The sequence below is a fragment of the Mesitornis unicolor genome, unplaced genomic scaffold (assembly GCF_000695765.1).
Source record: "Mesitornis unicolor isolate BGI_N332 unplaced genomic scaffold, ASM69576v1 scaffold1557, whole genome shotgun sequence".
Classification (NCBI taxonomy): Eukaryota; Metazoa; Chordata; class Aves; order Mesitornithiformes; family Mesitornithidae; genus Mesitornis; species Mesitornis unicolor.
Window position 1 is genome coordinate 285,857 of NW_010198284.1, and position 19,443 is coordinate 305,299.

Genomic DNA, 19,443 nt, shown 5'->3' on the forward strand with positions numbered 1-19,443 from the left:
TGAACAGTTCGTTCCCATCACATCGTTGCTCCCCAACTCCCGCATCCGCCCTTGCAGAGCATTGTAAAGGCACTCGAACGCCAAGGAGGCTCTTTTCAGAGCTGTCAGATGCCTGTTGCTGATTTTAAAATTGCTTTCGGTTTTGTGCTCTGCCAAGGATTTGTCACACCTCCCGCCGGTGAGGTGCCTGCTATTCTCACTCCTGCTTTCCCTGCCGCGAGTGTGCGTCTGCCGCCGAGCCCGCCAGGGACTGACAGCTGGGAGCGTGCATCCCCTCCTCCTGCAGAAGGGATGGAGCACGGGCAGCCCTGATACGAATTTTCTGATGCCAACTCGCTGGTGTCTTTCAGCTCTGACTGCTGGGGGTCTTTTTCAGCTCCTCTTCAAGCACTCTTCTCCTCATGAAAGCTGATGGGAAAGGTCTCCAGCAATGCTGGTGGGATGATGCACGTCCTTAGTTGAAGTTGGATCATTAGGTAAAGTAATAATGTCATAAAGTAATAAGTGCCTGGCTGCACTTGCACCACATGTGGCCCAGTCATGGTGCTGCAAATCAGATTTTTCTGGCTCTGTTTTGCTGCTGTTGTGCTCAGCTGGGTGCGCTGCCCTGAGCAGCTCTCTGCTCCTCGTCCTTCCTCATCAGCACAGGGCAGGATGGAGCTGCTCTTGTCCAAGGGCTGAGGAGGCTCCTGGGGCCTCAGAGGGAATGATTGTGCCCCTCTGGGAATAGTAGAGGAGTGTGAAATACCAGGTTATGTCTTATACAGTGGATTTGCATTAAAATGGCTACTAAAGCTTTTGTCTGCCACATGCTTCAGCAAGATCTCAGAGGAACACAGAGCAGGATGGAGCTATTGCATGGAAACATTGCTTTTCCCCACCTCTGCTGTCTTTGACTTGCCCTTTTTAGTACTGTTTTGTATGTAAGCCTCTTAGAGATGCCTTTTCCTTGTTCTTACCAGCTGCCTGAAAGGCATTAAAATGAGGATTTTTTCAAATGCCATCAGTCCTGAGGGCAATGCCCGGTGCTGGAGGGTGTGCAGCATTTGCCCCCTCCCAGCCTGGGCAGGGGTGCTGTGCACAGCCCCCTTTGACTCTGCAGGCAGGCGGTTGTCAGAGGGAGCAGCAGCCCACGCTACCCCAGGCCCCCTGAAGATCTCTCAGGGTGATGGAAACCACAATTTGTCACTCTGTCCTGTTCTCTGTGTCTGTCACCAAGAATCTACACGGATCAGCAGAAAATTATTAGCAGAGCACAAATAAATTACCAGAGCAGAGAAGCTTCTATTAATGTCATAAAAATGGGGCTCTTACTCCCTTCCTTGTCAAAAGTGAGCACTGAAAATCAAAGTGCAGCCAGATCAAAAGCTTAGGTACAAAGTGAATCGATGGCATCTGTTGCTTGTTTGTGAACGTCGGGTGGGTTGAGGGGAAGAGAGAAACCTTTGTTTGTTTAAAAGGGAGTTTGAGAAAAAATCTTGCTTTTTTCTTCTGCCTTTGTATTATTAAAATGCCATAACTCAAGCTCAGCATGGAGAAGGCTGTGATCTCGGGTCTCCCTCGAGACGAGCAAGAGGCGTTCACGCAAGTTGGTGGTGACCACCAAAGTTTCAGGGGCTGCTGGGGAGCACATACAAAAACACAGTGGAAACAGAACTGCTTTTATAATGAAAAAGGATAGAGATAAATATGTTGCACATCTCTCCAGTTGTCCTAGCCAAAACGGCAGTGAATAACCTGTTAAAATAAATCACCACAAAAAAGGAAGCAATGCAGACAGTGTTAGTTACCCTGTGGATCTATCACACCAGAAGGCATAATAACAAGAAAACACCATTAGCAGCATGACAGGTTTTTCCTTTTGTTTTTAACTTTAACCATAACGCCACCTGACAAGCTGTTTGCTCTCTGCACCAAATTTCCAGGGGTTGTAGAGAAGAAAGGCGAGGGAGAGGGGCGAGGGTGAGATGTGATACCGTGGGACCTCATCTGTTAAAGGAAAACTTTGAAGAGAGCAGCAGCCCAGTTTGGAACAAGGAAGGCCATCAAAGGGAGCGCAGCGCGATGCGTTAAACCGAGAAGGATATGTGGAGGAGCATTTCTTTTTCCTCGGGGATGATCTGGATATATTCTTTTGTTTTCTGATCTCTTCTTGTGTTCACAGGCAGAGTAGCCGTGTGAAAGGGGCCAGGACACGGCTGCTGTGGAGCAAAGGGGAGGAGGAGGGAAGTGGGAAATGAAGATGAGAGGAGAGGTGATAAGTTCACACCTTTATGTAGGGCAGCTCTGTGCATAGCTGCAGGGGTCTGTATCATTTAAAGGAATAAATGGTGGAAATGTTGGAAATCTCTGGTCCTTCACCTGCTCTGCAGAAAGCAGCGCCGGGCACGGCTGAGTAAAGACCAGCGAGCTGACAAAGAATTTATGTATTGCACAGAAAAACTAATTCAGACTAACGAAGAGAAGACTGCAGTTGTTAAAAGCTAGGAATTAAGGTTGGTGCTGACTGTGAATGAAGCACCTGCAGGGAGAAGGATCTGGGTGCTTTGCTGGTGGGTTTTGAGGATGTTTGCTGAGAAGAGAGGGGCGGTGAAGTCCGGGAACCTGCGGGGTTGCTCTGGCTCTGCTGGAGCAGACGTGAACGGCCCACGCTCCTCTGGCTTCTCCTCGCTTGGCCCTACCCCTGCCAGGGTCCAGCTTGTTCCCAGGATCCACTTCTCTGAACTCCTCGTCGTTTCTTTTTCCTCCCATTGCTGGTGCCCATTCTGTATTTCTTGGTTTCCGTGTTCCTCCAGCCGTGTCTCCACATATGCACCTCTGCCTTGGGTTAGCTCTTGTGAATCCTGGAGAAGTCTCAGCCCAGGCTGGAATGGGAGCAGCTGCTCTGCCAAGCTCTGCATCAGCAGCGCTCAAGCATTAAAGGTGCAGAATTAATTTTTACTTCTTTAAAGAGTTAAGACCTCTCCTCCCTAGCTCAACCTTTTCCTCCTAAGCTGTTTTAAGAGATGAAGGGAGGAAAATTAAGCCTGAAACCAATACTTGGCATGGAAATGTTCAATTTCATTTTTTTGTGTAGGAGGCTTGCCTTTTTTTCCTTTCCTCCTGTTTTTTTGTACCACTCACTGGTTGTCTCAGATTAAATTAGTCTGCAGGGCTGTGTTATTATCTCATTCCTTGCTCCCCACCATGCTGTGCTTTCTGTGTCCTTTCGATTCCTTACATTGCTCAGCAGAGGCTCTGTTTTTTTAAAAAAAAACTAAATAAAAGTGAGAAAAATAATTGCCCAATAAATGACAAGAATTACCCTGGGTACAGAGAACTGTCAGAAATTACTCTTCCTGCTGGATTTACACAGCAAGTGCTCATCTGCTGATCTTTTCAGTTGAAGTAATATATAATGTTTGTATTCTCATCTTTAAAATCACCACCGTGGGCCTGGTCCCCAGCTCTGGTGCTTCGCCTGCTTTATCCGGGGAGTTCTGGCTCAGCGGGTGTGCGGCATGGTCTCCTTTTGATGATTTTTGTGTTTGCTTTTTCAGTGTTTGAATGCAGAAGCTTTGGAGTGACTTGGCTCACGGTGGAAATGAAATTGGCAGTAACATTGTTTAACAAATTTGGGAGACTTTCAAAGCTCTTCATATTGGTTTTGCAGATTTCGGTTATTCAAAGTGTAGCTGGGTAACATTTCCACCTATCAGGCGTTGCACATACGTTAATTTTGGAAATAAGCTCATTTTAAGATACTGTATTCAGTGCAGCCAAGTTCCTGTTTTCTTACAGAAAAGCATGATGAAAGTCCCAATGCATTCCATGAGATATAAATGGACTTGGCATATAGTTATTTTCTTGTGATCTCCAATCCAAGTTCCTGTTAGATTTAAAAAGGGTTTTGATCACAGATAGTGCTGTGCTGTTTACCTGCATATCTCGTGAAGCCTCTTACTCTGCAGTGATCTGGTTAAAATTCAGGTCTGTCTTTATCCAGCATTTTACAGAATATATTTTTAGCAAGTCAGTCCTTGAACTCAAAATGTTCAACTGATGGCTCTTTCAATATAATATTTGTTGTCATCAGCTTGTGAAATCTGCAGTAGTTGGTGCTGATCCACCTCTGGTATCTGTTTTAAAATCTGATTTTTTTTCTTCTGCTTGGAAACTATTGTGCAGAATTCTTGGGGACGAGTGGCTGGAGCTGCCAGGCAGAAAAGGACCTGGGGGTGTTGGTGAACAGCAGGATGACCATGAGCCAGCAATGTGCCCTTGCAGCCAAGAAGGCCAATGGCATCCTGGGGTGTATCAGAAGGGGTGGTTGTAGGGCAGAGAGGTTCTCCTTCCACATCTGCAATATTGTGTTCAGTTCTGGGCCCTCAGTTCAAGGAGGACAGGAAATTGCTTGAAAGAGTCCAGCAGAGCTACAGAGATGATGGAGGGAGTGGAGCATCTCCTGATGAGGAGCGGCTGAGGGAGCTGGGGCTCTTGAGCTTGGAGCAGAGGAGACTGAGGGGTGCCCTCATTCATGGGGATCAATTTGGAAAGGGTGAGTGTCAGGAGGAAGGAGCCAGGCTCTGCTCTGGGATGTCCAATGCCAGGACAAGGGGCAGTGGGAGCAAGCTGGAGCACAGGAGGTTCAAGCTGAAGATGAAGAAAAGCTTTTTTACTGTAAGGGTTATGGAGCACTGGAACAGGCTCCCCAGAGAGGTTGTGGAGTCTCCTTCTCTGGAGACATTCAAAACCCACCTGGACACGTTCCTCTGTAGCCTAGTCTTGGTGATCCTGCTCTGGCAGGGGTTGGACTGGATGAGCTTTCGAGGTCCCTTCCAACTCCTCATATTCTGTGATTCTGTGATTCACATCTAGTGGTGATGCTTTGACAAATAAAAAGTGTAAATAGGTCAGCTTTTTAAACCATGCCTGCAGTTGCTGTGCCTTTGGGTACAATAAAATGGCCCCTGGTCCAATGCAAACCAGCGGGGAGATTTACCAGCCAAAAAAAGAAAATATACTGGGTGCAACTTTTCACATTGCTGGTGTGGGAGAAGAACCAAGAGGTAGACATGAATGTTGTATCAGAAGGTCAAATACGTTACTTGCTGGCTCTGTTAATTGGGTTTTTTTGTGAATGTAGATGTTAAAACACAATATTGTCCTTTTATGCTGTGCAACACTCAGTAGTTTAAATGTCACATTCATTGTCTTAATTGTCAACAGTGAATCTGTGGTAATTTGCTAATTTCTCCTTTGGAAATACAAGAGTGAACGCTTTCCTATGAGCCTGGGTGCTGTAGACAGAGCATTGCTGTTTGGTGGCTGTCAGTAAAATTGGCTGTACTGCGTTAGCGGGGCGTCTCGGTGGATGTTTCGGGTGGCAGTGGCCGCTGCAGCACATTTATCATTGCTTTCCCAGAGGATTGCTCTCTATTTGGAGGGCTTGTCATTAGGGCCATGATCTCTGGGGCTCCCATTTCCTGCTGGTTTATTTTCCTGTTTGGGTGCTGAGGTGGGAGCTGGACGGGCAGCAGCAGCAGAGGTGGCTTCGATGTGGGGCTCTGGTTTATGAGTAAGAATGAGGAGGTGATGGGCCGGTTTTGCAGCATTGATTGCAGCAGTTCACAGGTGTTTGCAGGTGAACACATGTTTTCACTGGTGTGTTTTATTGCTTCTGTCTGCCAGTTGTTTCCTGGTGCCTGTCAGCAAATGCTGCCTTGTGGATCCTGTACTTCTCAGCCTTTTATCCCTCCTAGAAACCCCCTACCCTGTTCCCACCCTTCTGGGCACAATTCGTGCCCATCCCAAGCACTGAAAATGGGACATAGCTGGTGTAAATGACAGTGAAGAAAGGTTTGATATTATTTCCAACCTTGCTCTTTCTTTCCGATATAGTGGGAATTATGCACGTATATGTATAGAAGTAAAATATTTCTACCATATTCAGTGAATGCTGTTGCTTAGCTTGCAAATTATTCTCCTTGCAGTCTTACCAACAATGATAACCGATTTAAGGTTGAAATTTTAAGTGACATGAGTACAAAATCCCATTTTCAGAAATGTCTCCAGCTCCTAGGAACATAACTTCATGGCACTTACTGTTTCTATAGGCTCTTGAATGACATGGGAGGTAGACTCCTGAATCTCTAAGACCCTTTTTCTTTAAGCTTCACATGAAGATCTGTTTTCTAAAACTCCGCACCATGCAGCTAGGTGGAAGTGATACAAACGAATGCTCTGTTTTCAAAAGTGTTAGGTTATTAAAGCATAATCAATTGATTATCATCTATTTTAGTAGTCATTTTAATCCAATTATATGTATTTTTTTATTTTAATCTTTGGCATTAATTAATGAAAACTTACAGCGTTGCTTGTAGCCATGAAAAATTAGATCGAGTACACCCTGCCCTACTTAAACTGTGTATTAGCAAAGCTACTTTCTCCTCAAGAAATACTTTTTTTCATAGCTGACTATGACTTTCTAAATGCTTAGGAAAAAAACCCTCCCTAATTGATAACCAAAATTTAATCATAGTCGGATACTTCCATTTTGCATTCAAATAAGGTATTTCTCTGTCTAAATAAGCTTCCCTTGGTTGATTATTCATATTGTAGTTCAAAATATTTAAAAATGAAAGACAGAGTTGGATGAAATGTAGACTACTTAATACAGTGTGTATTTAATATAAAAGTCATGCATTATTCATTTTTGCAATTTGAATAACTTTGAATTTAGCATCCCTGTTCTTCATCTTTTCCTTTGATGAACAATTAATTATTAAAATATAATATTGTCAGCATATGGCACAAAAATCCTTGAAAGTGTAAAATGAGCTTCGTTCTCCTGCCATCCTTTGATAAAGGGGTGCTCCATATTCTTGGTTTCTCACAGGATGTTTATCTGGTGTCTTAAGTGATCCCATCATTCTAAATAAAAGGTTATAAATGTTAAAAAGAGTTAAATTGTTAATTTTAACTGAAGCATTTTTTTTTATTAAATAGAAGAGGAAAGCTCTTTTCCAAATGTGCTTCTGCCTCCCATCTATTTCATATAAAGTCATTGGCTGTTAATGCAAAGTTTGCATGTTCAGATTCATAGCAGTCCACTGTGGGCTCAGCCTCCATAGAGAGAGAGGCAGTTTCTTAATAGAAAACCCATGTCGTTTCTCTGGGAAAGGGTGTGTGTGTGCTGCATTTGGAAATCAAATCCTGGGACTGAGTTTGTGGGTTTCTAACCAATTTTTTCTGCATAGAAATAAGCCAGTCCAATTAAATACGACCTTTTGCTATGATTATGACTTCTTGATTAGAATCTCTTTGAACTTTGGCCAATCATATATATTTATTATCTAAACACTCTTTTTTTCCCCAGAGGTATGCTATGAAGAGGAAAAAATGTGGTTTATTATTTGTTTGTTTCTTTTTTGGTGATGCAGAAGTGGTTGATACCTGCTTGGATTAGAAGGAAAGAAATTGTTAATGAAGAGACGGCAGTATTCTGTTACAGTGTATGCTTTGACTTTAATAGGATTACTTTTATTTTGGGAAGTTAAAGGCTATGATAACGCTGCACACCTATTGATGTTGTGCAGAAGAATAGAAGATACCTGAAGTGCATGGTGTGTTTGCACCTTGCAGCAGCATTGGAGCAAAAAGATGCCCCTGGTTATCAGCCTGCTGCTCAGAGGTGTAGGCAACTCCTGAGCTGATCAAGACTTCTAGAAATCTGTGGGGTGGTGTGGAAGTGAATTCTGCAGACTTTATCCTTTTCCTTCTGCCTTTGGAAGACGTGTGTGTCAATCACCAGCCTACCTGCTTCTCCGCTCTGCTGGGGGATGTGGGCTTAGTAGCTCTGATGAGACAGAGAGAGAAGAGTTCCTGCTGCCCAAATGCAGGCTGTTGTTTGAGACACGAAGAATATAGCAAGTGAGGAATAGAGATGTATGGGGGAGCCTCGCGTGTCAGCGTGCCCTGAGGCAGTGAGCACCTTTGCACAGGCTGAGAGGGAGCTTCGACCTGTGAGTCAACATAAATTGCAGAGGATAAATGCTCAGGGATGGCAGGGAAATTGTCTTGCCTGCAGCTGTTCCCTCCTTTCATTTATTTATTTTTCTTTGCAGTATTAAATATTACCAGCTTGTCACTGTTACTTGAAGCTAAACGCTTTCAGTGCTTAGGTTTGCATTTCAGGCTGTCCAAGGAGCTTCTCAGAGGAAAGATTTTGTCCCTGCTGGACCCTGGGAAGGAGTTTCTTGGATTAGGGCAAGGAGGCAGCAGTTTTAGCTCTGAAATGTGTTTGTGGTGCTGTGCTGACTGCCTCTAGCAGCACCCCCAGCAATGCCTGCGTTGCCGGGTGTGGGTAGTCCCAAATGAGCACTGGCTGGATGCTGTTTCAAGCACCACGCTGAGCTTAGATGTGCCCTGCAGCCCTGCTCCTCCGCTCATCCCCCTGGCACCTCCCAGAGAAGTTTGGCTGAGCAGCGTGGCTCGGCCTCCTCCATCTCAGCACCCTACAGAGGGATTGATCCTGCTCCCACATCCTTTCCACTGGTGGGGATGGGGTGGACGCGTCACCCCACGGTCTTTGGTCAGCTGCAAGCAGGACCACTGGGTCGCAGCTCTGTCCTGCTGGGTCCTGGTGAGCTCTCACTGCATCAAGCTGAAGAGCCCTTTGCTGAAACCTCTGAATACAGTGTTATTTCTGTGCTAACATAAACCTGTGGGATAACAAGGGCATTTCACACCTGCACGCCTTCTAAATACCATGCACTTTTAGTATAGGACTGACTAGCATTTTGGCTGCTCTTTTAACAATCAACACATCAGCTCTTACAGAGCCTTCCTGATAGGGTGTTTTCATCTTTCATTATATACATGATAAAATATGTTGTTGCCATTACACCTTGTTAGGCTGCCTATCAATGTGATGTCTGTTTTAAAGACACATAAAAAAAGTGTAACTCTGCTTGTCAATCTTCCCCGCAGAGAAGGAGACCTTCCTGGATCCCTTTGTGCTGAGGGACCTTCTGCCGACATCGCTGGGGAGTTACTACCGCTATGCAGGTTCTCTGACTACTCCTCCGTGTAGCGAGATCGTGGAGTGGATCATTTTTCGGAAGCCCGTTCCCATTTCTTACCATCAGGTGTGTTTATTTCATTAGCGAAGCCCATCTCTTGATTTGCCCTCTTCAAGGCGGTGTTTTCAAAACCCGGCGTTTTAATTTTGAGAACAAAAATGTTTCTGTTGACAAAAAAGGAAGTGTCGTGGATTTTTTTTCTCTCTTAAGTAATATTGTTTCTGAACATAAGCCATCAGTCTTAAGAAGACAGTACAACATGAAACCCGGTTTCCTTTCAGTGATTTATTTGGTATTGTTTTTGTTAAGATTAAATTAAGCTATGGTGTAAATATTTACATGGAGTTCCTTTTTATTCTTTTTAATTGAAACTTTCTTTTCAAAGTAAAGTGAGTGATTTCAGTTCTGCTCAGATTTAGTAATTTGAACTAATTGCATTAGAAAAGACGACTTCCCATTAATTCTCCATGCTTAACTGTTTTTATAACACAGTAAAGCTGCCATTATGTGCTTAGAGAGCTGGTGCACAAATCTTTAAAATTAGCACAGCGCAGCTTTTAATGCAAACAGACGCAATGTCTGGGCTTTTTCTGGAGAAGAAAGCTCCCAAGAAAGTAAGGGCTTGATGGAGTCAGATGTTTCCCAGTTAAGTGTATTCTGACATTGTGAGATTGTTGTCTTTAGAAAGCCATCCTATTTGATTCATCTGGCTTAAGCCAGAAAACAAACTGTTGAAATGCACCAGTTCTGCAAAGCATAAGTGAATGTTTCACTGGGTGTTCATGGCTGGCAGATGCTGGTTCTCAAAGATTGCAGAAGGGCCGTAGGCAATCACCATGCCCCTGCTCCAGGCTTTTCTCCACGTTTTCTAGATCCCATAGACTTGTTCATCCTTTTTTGAAGTCCCATATTCAAAACCAGTCACAGCTCTTCAGCTGGAGCCCTCCTGAGGCTGAAGGATGTGGCACATTCATGTGTCTGGCCACCCACACTGGTGTTATTTTGTGTTTTTCACAAAAACGTGACGCTGTTGCCCGTGTTCAGCTCCTGGTCAGCAGGACCCCTTTGCTGGAGGCTTTCCCCAGCTCTCTGGCAGCGCTGAGCACATCATGCGTTCACGCAGCCCGCGGTTCTGGCCGAGGCGTGGGACTCTGTGCACGTGGTCCCAGTTGAATCGGACCCTTTGTTTTATTCGGGCTATTTCTCTGATTGTCAAGATCATTTTGAATTCTGTCCTTGCCTGCAGGATACTTGCAATCCCTTGTAGCTTTTCACTACATCAATAAGTTTACTGTTTATTATTTGATGGCTGGGAGGCCTGGCCCACGCTCAGTTTTATACCCTGTATGCACACCAGGTGGATCATGACTTCTTTTTTCTTTTTTAACAAATGGAAATAAACTGGCAAATACCAATTATGGCCATCACTATAAAGGTACTTTATCCTGGCCTAGCTTCTTTCCTGTGCTGTACAATAATAACTGTGCCAAGTCAAGCCTTTTAAATTTGGCGTTGTGCTGCTTTCTGCATGCATGTGTGGTTGAAGGGCTGGGAATTCTGTGTGTAGACAGACTTTCATTGATACTATAACACATGTGAAATAAATAATAGTATTCTTCCCCTTGGCAGCTCTGGATGGGTGTATTTTAAGAGCCTGCCACCCTGCCATTGCTATGATTATTATTTGTTCCTCTAACAGAAACAGCGCAACATAATCCATTGCCGTAGTTTAACCTTCTTTATCAGAAACCCCATGAAGCAGTCTGTAATCCCAGAGGAGGAAAGTGATATTGTTTAAGCTTTGTTGCTGTTCCAATTAAATCCCTGCTTTTGTGCGAAATACCTTGCTGTAAAAAGGACAGTTCTGAAGTGGTCCATTTGCGGAGGCTTCTCTATTTTATCCTCAGTGCTCCATCATCATCATCTTTCCCTGTAATTAGACAACAAAACAGGACAAGCCGTGTCACCCTGCAGATGCATTGTAAAGCTAAGTGCTTTCAGTGACCCAAAGCATGGCATTATCTCTCATAATGCATACCTCAGAGTATCTCATTGTGCTTATAACAGTTTCAGTATTTTTAATTGCCATTGGTATATCCGGCCCTTAGAAAACTGCACATCAGGCTTTAATGGTTTGTAATTACATGTCTCCGAGTTTTAGATCAGGTTTCCCTGTATCTACAATAGTCTTATAACAGCTTTTCATTTCATCTTCTGAACGGGAGCTCTTGTAGTCCTTGAAGAGCATGAATGTAGCTCCTTGACTGCAGCTCTTCTTCTTTTTCTGGCAGCTATAGATAAATTAATTTCTCATTTGTGGTAGGTAATATTTTTATAGTAAAAATGAAGTTGAAATGACTTATATGTACTTCAACACATAAAAAGGGGAAGGTTAAAAATCATATTTGAGTTGGCAGTTGTTAAAATGCAATTATACCTCCCCAAGGTAGCATGGCAGAAGAAAATATTTTAAAAGTTCTCTCTGAAAGTTTAAAAATTCAATTAATGTCATGGAAGTATAAGCCTAGAGACTTGACTTCAGAGGAGCAGTTGTTACCCAAGTTCTTGAGCTTTCATAAACTAATTGTAAGCCCTGTTAACTGGCTTCATCGAAACTGCTTCCAGTGCATGAAGTGTGAGATACGTAAATGTTCACAAGAGTTTGGTCTGTGCTTTCATGGAAGGGCATAGCAGGATCATCTGTTGGGTTTTTTAAGACAAAAGCATAAGATAATAGTCCCTTTACCCCCTTTTTAACCCATCTGTCAGTGCTTCTGATGGGCTACTGCTAATAATTAGGAAACACTTTTCAAGTGTTTTCAAGATGTTTCTCTGAGGAATCAAAGCATTGCAGTTGAGAACCAGGGAACAGAGCATTCATCCAGGATGAAAACAAATTGCAATTCAAATCCTGCCATCAGTACCTGCAAGACTGGAAGTGGTACCTGAGCTCCCTGCTTGCACTGGGAATTGGTCCCTGGCATTCACCCTCCCTGCTGGTCACCTGCAGTCCCCCTGCCTCAGTTTCCCAGCTCGTACAGTAAAAGTAGTTGTTATCAGGGGGAAGCTACTGCTAAAAATGTACAAGCCTGAGTTGTGCTGTTACCTTGGAGGTGATTGCGAGACTCAGTTCCCTTGGTTTCATGTTTTAGTGCAGAGCTGCCAAACTCCGGATGAGAGCTGTGTGGTCCATCGTTTCTCCCTCCCAGTAGTAACATTCCTATATGCAACTCCATTAGCTGGCTCAGTGCACCACCCACTCCAAGGGGACTTGCTTTTGAAATTAAATGTGTAAAAGTGGACTCTTCCTGCTCTGAGGGTCAGAGAAGTTTTACAGATTTAATCCTGATAACTGGGATTGCCAAGCCCAGCAGACTGGGCAGCAGCAAAAGGGCATTGAGATTACTGATTTGAAAGGAAATTAAATAATGGCAGTGAGTGCCTCTTGGTTCAGTGGCTGATGCTTAACTGCTCCATTACACCTTCCTTTGATTATTTTTATCAGTATTATCAACTGACACTACAATGATAATTTTTCCTTGTTGCAAGTCTCAGGACTTGCACAGTTCTCTCTAGCTTTTAGAGCAGATGCACTTAATGAAATGGGTGTAGCTTTCAAAGTGACCTGTCATTAAGCTATGAGCATAATTCAAGTCCCTTTTTAAAGTCTTGGGCCAGATTCTGTACTCCCAAAATCCATACTGTCAATATATGTAATTGATGTTGGGGTAAACAATATCAGAACTGAATCCTTCTCTGCTCTGTCTTGCTCGGTCTTTCCAGCAGCAACATAACTAATTCCAGTTCTTGACCTGAATGATAACAAGCTATTAGTAAATGCTACACTGACCTTGATAGCTGTGAGAAAAACATTAGCTGAAAATATTTTCACCTTAGTTTGCTAGAAATTTCTTTCCAAGAAATACTAAGATATGAAGTAACAGAAAAGTTTTCCAATTACAGTTCTTTCTTACAAGTTAATACATTTTATTAAAAATAGCTCAGATCCAAATCCAACAGAGGAAACATATTCCCTGAAGAGAATGTGCTAACTGTGCCTAAATACATTGATTCTGTGTTATTTTTTTCTCACCCTGTAGGTAGGTATGAGAGGGAACAGTGGTTGGGAGGGACGTCAGGGCACTTGGAGCTGGTAGTCCTCAGGTTGCTCCACTCTGCCGCTGGCCTGCTCGTGGGCAAGCCAGATGCTGGGTTTGGGTGTTCATCCCATAAAGGTGTGACAACTGCAGTGACCTTCCTGCCTATGAATCTGAGCCTGGCAGCCGAACTTTGTATGGCATTTGGAGATAAGGTAGCATTGCCGTGTCCTGGAGAAGGCTTTTGGGGTGGAATGACTCAGGAGCGCTTTTTGACATGATACTGCGAAACAAAACGGTGCCAGTGGTGAGGAGTGTTTGGCATGAATGTGTCGCACATGGAATCTTTCCAGACCAGGGGTCTAAGGGCAAATGTTTCCCTGCCCATGACAGACGTCCACAGGTTGCTAGAAGGCCTTCTCCCTTGTTGGGCAGGATAAGCACTGTGCTGAGATAAAGCGGTTGGCAGTGATTTCAGTGGGCAGCCTGACTTCCCCTGGGGTTTATCAGTCTTGGCATCAACATTTTACTTCCTGCCATTTTGCTTTCTTATCAGCCACCACATTGTTTTTCTAATTAACGTCCCTTCTCTCCCTTGCTATGATGGCTGCGATCAGCTGGAGGCGTTCTACTCCATATTCACCACCGAGCAGCAGGACCACGTCAAGTCCGTGGAGTACCTGAGGAATAACTTCCGACCGCAGCAAAGCCTGAACAACAGGAAGGTGTCTAAGTCTGCTGTGAAGGATGCTTGGAGCCAAGATATGACAGACCTCTTGGAAAATCCACTTGGCACAGAAGCTTCCAAAGGTAGATTACGCTTATGAATTTTGCACTTGACTAAAAGGAGATTTTTTTTGTCTACTTTGTCATTAAATGAAGTTGAGGGTAGCTGTAAGCTGCCAAAGAAATAATACAGTGTACACAGGTATTCCTTGTTGGTATGTGTTAATAAATGAACTGATCCTGAGGACGATGCTTGTTACCTGTGAAACTTGCTGTCACAAGGTGCCATGACAATAAAGCCCCAGAATATGCGAATCTCAAACTGCCAATGTCCCTGTTTCTGGTGACTGGCTGCAGGGCCTTAGAGATGCCTGACGAAGAGGAAACATGAAGGGACAAGGTCAGAGGTAAAATTTCAGCCCCATTAGCACTGACTCATTGGGTGTTTGAATGGGAATAGAGTATCCAGATGTGTTATGGGTTTCTTTTTTACAGTAACAAGACTTTTGAAGAACCATCGACCTTTATTTCAACATTTTTATCAATCTGTTGGTAATGGTGACAGGGGGAAAAAACCGTCTTCCTTATAGGCAGGTGATGTTCTAATGTCTGGCTGAAGTGTTTCATGTGCCTTTTTGTAGAGCAGCTGGTGCTCGCTTCTGTCAGACACTGGATAATGAGCTTGGTGGGAGGGGGTGGGAGGGAGGTTGCAGTCATTGTGTGGGCACAGACGGCCCTGGCTAGAGGAGCACATCAAAAATTCTGCAAGAAATGTGCACTGGAGAAAATAAGACTCGGAATAAATATCATTTACTACCTTTATTTGTCTTTCTTTTATTGAATGGTGTTATTTATAGGTAGAAGGAAGGACATGTACTTCCCAGTCTTCGGTCTCGAGACGTGTTTGGTGCTTAACCAGTTCTGGGTAGAGGTAAAGAGGAGGGGGGCAGTTTGCCAGAAGGAAGCAGCTAAGCAGATTTACAGGCTTCCCTTTCGTACCTGGCATTTTCACCTGGCCAGGCACAGAGTGCGCAGGTTTTAGAGGACGTGAATCATGAAAACAGCTGCGTTCAGCAACCTCACCCTCCCAAGAGAGTGCTGGAAGAGTGTATTTCTCAGGGCTCGTTATTCTGTGAGCATGCTTATATATATGTGTATAAAAAAGTATATATATGCTTATATATATATATAATATACATGTACACAAACCTCATGTACATTTAAGGCAGCCTTGGGACAAAGAATTTACATCAGAAGTGAGAAGGAGATGTTGGGAATGAAGAAACCCTGTTACGCTCTGATGCTCTGGCCTGCAGTTTTCAATCAGTGTTTTAACAGCAACATGTGTCAATATTTATTTCTTCAGTTATATCCTGTGTACATATTACTTACCCAGTACAGTGATGAAAGTTAATAGGTTATGTTATATTAAAAGTGACAAAACTGACTAGTTTTTATTTTGAGTGCAGCCAAGGTACCTCTGGTACATGCGGTATAATATTCAAGAAGATTTTACTGCTTTGGCCACGTGCCTGCATATTCCTAGCCTCACTAGATGGTTTTTAAGATTATAAAAATGCTTTAGGGGATTTTCACCCCCATAGTAAATAGCTGAAGCCCACAATTTTTACAGAGCATTCCAAACGCTAAGATCTGTAGTTAACAGGCTGGTCTTGAAGCTGGAAGTGTTGATACCGAAGGAGCACTTGAATAACTGGAAAGATTCCCATTGACTTGGATCTTTAAGGACTCTAAGGCCCAGAGTCCTTAGACCATGTCCTGTCAACCACAGGCACATGGCTTAGTTAACACTGTGTGAGCCAGTGTGATGGAGTAAGGAGCTGCACAAATGTTAGTCCATGTGTAGGCAGCTCAGTGCCTGGGTGCTTGATGCCTTCCATGCCCTGGAGGCTGGTTACCTGAGCAGGTCCTCTCTGGGTCCTCTCCCATCACATCCAGGTACCGTAATGCTCTGTACTCATGCCTGCCTGGGAATTTGAGCTTATGACGTGCTCAAGAGAGACCCTCAGATGGGGGACACGCATTTCCCATGATCTGGTGACAGAGAGTGTGCCATCTAATGGCAGGGATGACACCAGGGTCAGTGATTTTTTTTTTCCCCTGGAGCTTTTGCTATAGGAGGCTAATGGCTGGGCAGCCAGTCTTTTTGTACCAGCTCTGTCAACTTGTTACTTTTTGGGTTGTGTGCACACCAGGGGACACTGAAAATAGGTGCATTTTTTTCACGAACTTAAAAATAAATAGGCTGCAGCAGTGTTGCTAACACAAAATGGATTGTAGCGTATCCTCCAAAGGTTACAGGGATGAGTTATAGCTATTCCAGAGATTTAACAGCGTGGATGTTTCTGGCCCCTTCTTTGACAAAGGTGAACAGTGATGATGTGCCTGGTCCACTGCACATTCTGAACTACTGACATATAAATAAAATGAGTTGAAGTCATAATACTTGAGTGAAAGCAAAACCTATTGTTTATTCAGCTAGTAAATACAGTACCTCTTTATATAGTGTCATTCATGCAAAAGTACTGAGAAGCCAAGTGCACCGAGCACTTCTCAGCCAGACGGGCTAGCATACAAATATGAGAGTGTAGGGTTAGCATAACAAATTTGTTTTATGCAGATTCTTCTGCACACCTCATGGTTGCATCTCAATGCTTTCCACATTGCATTAAGCAATGTGACCAATGGCTGTCACATGTTGGCTTCTCTCAGCCTTCCCCATGCTTAGGTTTGTGTGTTGTAGAAAAAAAGGCAAGGTCACGAAAATGTGTCTTTTACTTGCTGCAAGGTGATATGGTTTGTGATGGTCTTCGACTCTGGAGGGGAAGTTTGGATTTGTTTGTCGGTGTGAATTTTCGCAATTTGTTTCCTCTGTCACACTCTATTAAGTCTGTGGGCAGTACTGCTAATCTAGAAAACAGTGTAGCGTTCGTTATGTAAGCCTTTCTTATTTTGGAGGAAAATGTGCCCAGAACAATTTGCATAATGTTCAGAATAATGTTCAGAATTCCCCGGTGAATGGGGAATTTCAGATCGGCACAAAGCGATGCAGTTGTCCGTTGACAAACGCGCTATCCTGAGCAGCTTGGCACCAAACAGGAATGTCTTTTCTCCCAGCTATCAAAGCTATCTCAGGTCACAGAGCCATGACCGGTAGCATAACCTGCAGACACACTGGAGGAAAACCATTTCTTACTTTATGCCAGTCCTCTGAGTATTTCCTAAGCGAAGTGGTGGAATTTAGTAAATAAAATATCTTCTGGGAAAGGCTATTTTAGGTCAAACAAAATTGTCAGTGCATTTGGATCTAGTTTGTTAGCCAGTATGAATGTTACCAGCCTTTTGTTTTGCAGTTACTCTCCTCCTTCCTCCTTTTTAATTTGAAAGAGGCAATGCAGGGATGGACGGTGTTTTCAATCATCAGAATACAAGATGGAGAAAATATTTTAGCTAATTTCAAATAGCGTCAAGGGCTAATCTTTCACTTGGGAGCAAAAACTCCAGTTTTCCTGTTGCATTAGTATTTAGCAAGGAGAGTTTTCTCTGGTTCCATTATCTCATTCCTTCCTCCTGCTGGCAAAAGCTGATTTAAAACAGTTCTCTTGAGGACAGCTTGTATGCCTGGAATGAAAGCATATGCATAAGACCTTTGCTGAATCAGAGCCCATGAGCTGAGCTTAATTCTTAAGTTGACCCTGGAGCTGTTTCAAGAAACCATAGAGATCGTCTTTAAATATCTTATTTCTGAAATATACCATTGAGGAGAAATACTGCTCAGCTATGTAATTGTAGCAACTGGTGGATTGATAATAAACCCTCATACAATGGTATTTTTTAAGAAGATGAAACTTTCAGAGATATATATGTATATAAAGTGGATCTTGCTGTTAAATCATGCAGATCATCGGGCCTGTAAAATCTAACAGGAAGGCTCACCAGTGTGCTGATTTATGCAGTTTTGAAAAGTTAGAGGTTCTCTGTACAGATACATTAAACCAGGAATGTATTTGTAAAATATTCATCAGATACTGTAGGTATCAGTGACAGTGTCTGATTTTTTGCACATGACCCTCTGTGTTAAAATTGCCTCCTTTCTTCTCTGCCTGTCCTCTGTGGCCCAGGACTGTGTTGCCCTGTCACATCGCATATCGTGCTCCTGCCTTTTCGTGGGCTTCTTTCAAGCAGCTATGCTAGAGGGATTGCTAATTATTTATCAGCTTAAAAGTGGATATTGCTCTTCGGGGACAAATAGGCAGAATTCTTACATAAAAGTCCATCTAAGTCTGCATGTTCCTTACTACTTTCACATGTTGTCCCATCAAGCAGAGATGTATTTACAAAACATTGCTTGCTTCAGAAAAGGTGTAGGCATTGAAGCTCTGGAGGAAAAGGTGTTTCATTTCCTTGTTTTAGGTGGTACCCCATGTGCAACAATATTTGCCCGTTTTATTTTGCTGCTGATTAGGACCATCAAGTGTTGTTTCCTTCCCTTCATGTTTTTTTAATGCTGAAAAAAACCCCTTTAACCTTTCTGTCTCATTAAATGTGCTGCAAGCCTCACAACACTTAAACAAGCATCCCATGCGAGGGGCTCTTGACATCAGAGTTTTCTTTCACAGATGCCTGATTACTTCCCCAAAGGTGTCTGATTACTCTTTGCTGGAGTCTCAAATGATGCTGTTTCCCATCAGTGGGAATTCGCCTTAGAGTACTATCTTTAATTATGATCCTAGACTAAGTTAAATAATGAGCAGTCATAAATTCACTCTAGTAAAACTTACTTAGCTTTGGACTCTAAATTAACAGCTGGGACGTTCCTCTAGTAGTGCACAGGCAATCGTTCTTTGCTAAGAGGTAGCAATACACGGTTTGGGAGTCTTTGCCACTTAAAGCAACTAAAACATGGATAGAAGGCATTTGGATTTTCCCTCCTGCATGCTTTGCACTGGAGGCATGGCTCCAGCTGTCAGCCTGCGGTCAGAGGTACCGCACTGCGTGAGTTTAGTTCATACTCCTTTGCAGCTCCTGACATCAGAAATTAAACCAAGGCCTCCTATGAAGGCTTTGCCTTTTCACATGGCGCAGCATCTGTGCACTGGAGTGCATCTCCACTGCAGCAGCATCCCAAGGCTGAGTTCTGGAGATTCAGTGCAGTGATACCATCATTTTGAGGCAGTAGTTCAGAGCATTGGCGGCAGTGTTTCTGAATCATAACAAGTTGTTTGTCTCATTTATGGCCTCTGTTATTACTCCCAGTAATTTGTTTTTGCCCATGTTTTATGAGAACTCTCTCAAAACAGCTTTGCAGTCTCTTCATGCCCTGGGGTTCTCTCTGGGAGGCAAAAAAGGATGATAGGCAGAAAAGTTCTGTTCTTGCAGAATGTCTTTTATATGTTTTAGTCAAACCTACATGACTACAAGATACTCTATAGCAGTAAGTGTAATCTATCCAAAACAATAGGGTAGATGTAAATTTAAAATTATGCACTATTGAAATCTTAACTTGGGATTCCTAAAGCAAAATTATAATTATTAAT

General features: G+C 43.3%; 1 protein-coding gene across 1 annotated transcript in view; it reads left to right on the forward strand.

Moving 5' to 3' along the window:
* Positions 1 to 19,443, forward strand: part of LOC104544270 (receptor-type tyrosine-protein phosphatase gamma-like) — a gene marked incomplete at both ends in the record, with an annotated part of 268,982 nt that overhangs the window by 199,379 nt on the left and 50,160 nt on the right. The window contains 2 exons of the mRNA XM_010189091.1: positions 8,971 to 9,128; positions 13,777 to 13,969. Of these exons, the coding sequence (XP_010187393.1) occupies positions 8,971 to 9,128; positions 13,777 to 13,969 (351 nt within the window). The remainder of the gene's footprint in view (positions 1 to 8,970; positions 9,129 to 13,776; positions 13,970 to 19,443) is intronic.